The 5,978-nt window shown below is 49.0% G+C and overlaps 1 protein-coding gene across 1 annotated transcript; it reads right to left on the minus strand.

Annotated features, from left to right (window-relative positions):
- Positions 1–441: 441 nt before the first annotated feature.
- LOC136323273 (lymphotactin-like) lies at positions 442–3,733 on the minus strand. The gene is made up of 3 exons (XM_066255106.1): positions 3,619–3,733; positions 1,727–1,841; positions 442–786 (listed from the first exon to the last, which is right to left on the minus strand). The coding sequence occupies exons 1-3, from the start codon at positions 3,677–3,679 to the stop codon at positions 624–626; spliced, it is 339 nt and encodes a 112-aa protein (XP_066111203.1). The 5' UTR covers positions 3,680–3,733; the 3' UTR covers positions 442–623.
- Positions 3,734–5,978: the final 2,245 nt, after the last annotated feature.

Below are 5,978 nucleotides of genomic sequence, written 5' to 3' on the forward strand. Positions count from 1 at the left end.
GCTACCCTGACAAATAAAAGAACAAGCCACCTCTTTCTCTTCTCCTTCCCCTAAGAGACCTGTAAAACATAGAGAGAGAAGAGAACCAAGTCGAGGTCCAGCGAGAGTGAAGCCACTATGTAAATTCGTGGACTCTCAGATTGGGGACCCAGTGACAACTCAGTTTCCCCTCATGCCCTAAAGAGAACTCCATTCTGAGGACAGGTGGAAACAGATCTTGAACTGCTGCCCGGGGTGTCACCTGTGACGTGGCTAGAGAGCCACTGCAAGCAGGAACCTAAGAATGAGGAATAGAGCTGTCATCTCTGAGAAGCACGGCCCCAAATCTCTCCCATCACGAAGACCATGGACGGGAGATACCGTCGGGACAGAAAGGGAACACACGTGACACGTCACCAGTCCCAAGGCGCAATGAATAGACCTTGAGAGGAGTCTCAGTAATAAATATTTATTCACGTGAGCAGCTAAGTGAATATTAAAGACATGAATAATTAAAAAATTAAAAAGAAACACAAGAAAATAATTTGACACAGGCAGTACTTCCAGAAAAGGTGAATATAATTGAATGAGTCCATGAGCTTGCAAAGAGAAGCCAGCTGGCTGTCTCGTGACGGGGAAGGCCACTACCTAGTCAGGGTCACAGTTGTATCGGTGGGGTGCTGGGCTCCGGGGGGCTTGGTCTGGCTGACATTCTTTCTGGTGGACCTGTCTATGACGTGAACCGCTTTTTTCACCCAATCAACTTGTGGGTCAGCGCAGACTTTGAAGCCCCGTCTGGTAATAAATCTGTAACATAAGGAAAACACAGACAAAGTCAGGCACAGCCTCAAAGCCTTGGGACCAGGAGTTCAGATCTGACCAACTATAAATGCTTTTGCAGAAATCACTGGACAGAACAGTCATTCTGAGCCATGAGACCATCCTTGAGAACCTTCCTTTTGCAATCTATTTTAACAAAAAGGAGAACTATCTCCAGGAAACACCCAGCCCCTTTGTTCACCATAATTCCCAGGCGCCTTTCCTCATCAGAGCTACCAAATGTTGTGACGCACTGGACACCTGACAGCACGTGGTCCAGTTACTCCACAGCACCTTCCTATTCAAATCTAAAAGCACTCATCTTATTTCCTGGGCAAAGGTGATTTCTTTATCTTAATTTCTCTGGGTAAAGTTCTAGTTATGTGTTGGGAAGAGATGCTATTCTGAAAATCAGATTCTGGAAAGAGAATAGTACTATGTAGGCTAGTTTTGGACACATCTTCTTGAGGTGTGGCAACTGAAAAAACATCGCACTCATATTCCGGCACACCATATGAAAAGGGAGGGGAGGGGAGGGGAGGGGAGGGGAGGGGAGGGGAGGGGAGGGGAGGGGAGGGGAGGGGAGGGGAGGGGAGGGGAGGGGAGGGGAGGGGAGGGGAGGGGAGGAGAGGCTTCTCATGAACGTGGCTATAAGGTCAAATCCAACCCTCAGAACTGAGCACAGCAGTCCTCTGGTTTCAATCAGTCTCCTGCTAAACTACATCAGAAGGGAGGATGATATTCCTTGTCTGGCTGCCACATTTTTGTGACAGTCACCCTGGTGCTGGAAAGGCAGGGTGAACATGGGAAAACAAAGGGGCTGTTGGTTACGTGGAGGTCTCCGTCCACAATGACTTGCTACCCTGAGGGGGGCAGTGCATCAACGTGCCGTGGTCCCCCTAGCCCAGCTCTGGGGAGAGACACTCACATGATGGCTTTCATGGGTCCCTCCTTGATGGTGTAGGTCTTGATGTTCTTCACTGGCAGTCGCTTGGTCGTCAGACTCACACAGACTTTCTGTTCCAGGACTTCGCTCCCTACAGCTGGTGAGAATCAAGCAGAGGGCAAAGGTTTAAATGCCGTTTCAAATAGTGCAAACGTTACAGTGTTGCAAATAAAATAACAAAGGGTGATTTGAGGAAGGAGACATTAAATATGGGGGGGGGCAGTTTGTTTTTGACCAAATAAATAAAAGTGCTCTGACTTTAAATGGTGATATGGGAGGTACAGAGGAGGAAGGGGTTCGTAAAGTATTCGTCCTCCATAGAAATGACCCGGGGGAATGGAACGTTTAGGAGAAGGGAAGCATCTTACATTGGAGAAGGGGAAAGAACTCGGGAGAACTAATGACACCAAGGGAATGGTAAAATCTAATCAATGTTTCTAAACGCTGATCTCCTAAGCAGAAGAGAAATGTTCAGCTAAAAAAGCGTCTTAAGTAACAGCTTGATGGTGGTCAAGTTAGATCTAGAGCGTTGCTGATTCCAGGGGGCTTTATTTTTAACATGAAACTCAACCAAAGGTGTCTGCTGACCCTGCTCCCTCCCACCTCTCCTTTCCATCGCATCCATATCCGGTCGCCACGTTCTTTACCCTCAATCGTGGCCAGTTTACTTCTTAATGCTGAACTGTCTCCAAACCCGGTCAAACAGGGAAACCTGCTTCTTCCCTGCCATCTCTCTCACTACTTCAGGAACAACATTCTTCTCTGTGGAACAGCCAACACAGACTCCCAAGACCCAGAGAATCCTACTAGCCCCTACATACCCCAACCTTCTCCTCACCCTCAGCCACGTCTGTGTGTGAAGGTGACCGGTTAAGACGCCACCTTCAGCGGGGCAGAGTCAAAGCACAAGCAGCTGAGCCCAGTGGCACTTGTGGAGGTCGAGCTGAAACTCTGGGGATCTGAACCAACTGTCTGCAGTCTGCCTCTTCCCTAACATCATTCCCCAACCCAGACCTGGGTCTCCACCGAACGGGATGCCTGTCGTCAGCCAAACGCCAGCCACGTGGCAACATCTGGCCTCACTGAGTAGTCTTAAACTTTTTGGTCTCATCAATCCCATCAATAGTTTTTACTTTGCTCACAACTCCAGGGAGTTTCTCTACTCACGAACACCCTTGGCAATCTGTGATCAGGCACCAATATTCTAATCTAAGTAATAAGTCTACAAATTAGGATGTTGAGGGATGAGCTACCTGCAACAGTAAGTACACCCAAAAGAGAGTCTCCCTCGTTCCAAAGCCACAAGGAGAAATAAACTCCAACGGGGGGGGGGGGGGGGGTTAACCCTTACAACCCTTTAGGAAATACGGGTAGAACATTCAGGTACAGCTCTCGCTATATCTAAGTCTCATCTGGGTGTCTCTTGGAGGTTTGTTAGACTGTGTCAAGATCGGTATCACATAGGCAAAAACAACAAATCCAATTGTGACCACCGTCCCTCAGCCAACATTGATCACGAAGTCACTACCTGTGAGGAAATCTGATAAGCGATCCTAAACTTTTATCTCATTCTAATCCCAGGTGCGAGGATCTGTTATTACAGCCAACCTATAGGTAACCAAATGCAGGCCCAGAGAGATGAAGAGATTTACCCCCAAATCACCCCATTACGAAAAGTAGGAGCCCAGACTCTAACCAAGTTCTGTCTTTGGAACTGAGAAAGTCCCCTGGCGTCCACATGCTTGCTCCCGTTTTGCACATGGGAAGTCTGAGGCTTGCCTCGGGGAAAGCAGTGTCCTCCGGTCAAAGCTAACATGTGCGCCCACCTGCCTGCCCACCTGTTCCTCATTCCAGGAGCCGCCTCTCGGACTTACCGTCCACAATGTCTGCGGCGAGACAGCAGAATCCGAGGATGGCGAGGATGAGAGGTCTCATGGCGGAGGTCCTGCCGAGCTGAGCCACCGGAGGGAGGTGAGCTCCAGCTGCTCGTGCCTCTCTTTTATTCTCGCCATGGTCAGCGCGCTTCCTGTGGTACAAGGGGGCTTCCAAGGCGGGTGTGCCATGGCGGAAATTCTTTGCAATACGGATGCTTTTTTTAAAAAAAAAAAAAGTTCCCCTGCTCATACGAACCCCCCACCCTGTGGCCTTTTCCTCTCCACCTGTGGTTAACGTGTCAATGAAAGCAAGTGTATGCCTAAGACAGAGGCGGCTGTCTCATCTCCTGCCACTTGCCTAAATTCAAATGTTCCGCTGCTCCACTGCAGGCATCCCCCCAGGCCATGTCACTGTCCTCAGCATGGGACAGTGGAGAGGAAAGGTGGCCACTGTGGTGGTCCTGTTTTTCCACCTACTGCATGTGACACCCGCTGTGACATGAGGCTTCCACCAGCACGAATCAAGAACCCCAGATGTCCTCCGTTCTGACTCCTTTCTGGAGGAAAAGGGACACGGCTGTCACTCTGAACTTCTCATTCCTTTGTTTTCTTTTTCTTCTCACTTCCGTCCTCAGCCCTTATTCAAGTGACCGCCACTTTTGTAGAGCACCTCCCCACACCCTGGGTACTCAAGAAACATTTAAATGACAGTACTGGGAGCATGTCTAGGTGCATGCTTCCTTTATTGCAACTTAAGATACACCTTTCAAAAAGCTTCTGAAAAGTTGTTCTGACATGAACGTTATTTTGGAGAGAGAGAGAGAGAGAGAGAGAGAGAGAGAGAATTATCTATACTTCACCATTCTGACAGTTTTCACTCTGAATGGTTTTCCAGTGAGTCTCTATTGGTGTACGTTCACATAGATGTGACCATGATAATTACCATGTTAGCATTGGTGTAACTAGCGTTCCATGTTTCCTCACAGGCTGAGCAGAAACACACGTTAAACCATTCCCTTTGACCTCACTGCTGTATAGAGCACAGCTATAAGGTACGTTTTCATTAACAGACACCGAATCATGTCCCTTTAGTAACCAGGATGACAACTACTGAGCATAATCCCAGGCTCATCTTTAAAGCTCTCGCTAGGTACTGCTGTAGAGTCGCCCGCAATGTACAGCAGCTGAAATGAGTGATGAATGCCGGCAGCGGGGTCCGCGCAGCGTGACCCTGCAAACTTTCCAGCACTCAACTCATCATCTTTTTTTTTTTTTGGTCTTCTTTTGTTTTACATAAGTACCTATAAATTGTATTTCTTAATTATTTGTGTGGCTAAGAGATTCTGCCATTACCGTTAGGGATATGAAATAACATTCTTAGTCACACGTGTACAGTTTCACCATCGTTATTAGGGATGTGAAAATAAATCCCTGTGTTTCCGTAAAAATACCCAGCCAGTCTGCATTCTGAACTTGACGATGGCTCTTTAGTTGTCTCTGCCCAAGGTAGCTCTCCCTGACCCGGAGCAATGTGCTATCTTCCATCCGATTTCCAAACACAGACGCCAAGGAGTTGCCTTCCCACTGCCGCTCGTACACCCGTACACCATTCTCGGCCAACCTGAGCTAAGGAAACCTTCCAAGGGGCCCTTCAGCAGGTCTCCACCCCTCTCTCCACACTGCTCAAGACAGGCCCTCATCACCCCACGCCAGGGCTACTGCAATGGGCCAACGGGTTTCCCAGGCCCTGGTCACCTGCCATTCCAATCTGTTCTCCACAGCATTGCCAAAGAAGCACCCTCAAGCTTTAATCGAATCATTTCATTTTCCTACTGAGAGCCTCTTGGCTAATTCTTATTGTCTGCAGGTCGTATGTCCAATCTCCCATTGTCATACACAAGGCTGCTCAAGACCTGGCACTGCTCTGCCTTTCAGACTGATGTCCCACCGCCCACCCACACACTCCCAAGCCTCCAGCCTTAACAAGCGTGTGCCAGTCCGCCAGACACGCCATCTTCTCTTGACCCCCCATGTCTGGCTTCCTGCACCTTGAATGCCCTCCCAGCTCCCGACGCAGTAACTGGACACTGCTGCACTTGCTACAAGCTCTTCTGGAATCTCTACATAAACTCAAGTTGTGCCATCCTCTGTCCCTGTGGAGGATCTCACCTACTCGATGACGTTTCTGCATCTCCCACTAGATGGCAGCGCCCTGAGAGTGGGGACGAGGCCGGCGTGTGCTCTCTGGGTCTCCAGCACGAATAGCATGTCTGCTATGTGGTAGTCACTCACCTCATAGGTTCTGGATACATGAAGTCTCCCTAAAAGACCAAACCTACGGTGACTGCACCTTAAGTGAA

Source organism: Saccopteryx bilineata, chromosome 2 (assembly GCF_036850765.1).
Source record: "Saccopteryx bilineata isolate mSacBil1 chromosome 2, mSacBil1_pri_phased_curated, whole genome shotgun sequence".
NCBI lineage: Eukaryota > Metazoa > Chordata > Mammalia > Chiroptera > Emballonuridae > Saccopteryx > Saccopteryx bilineata.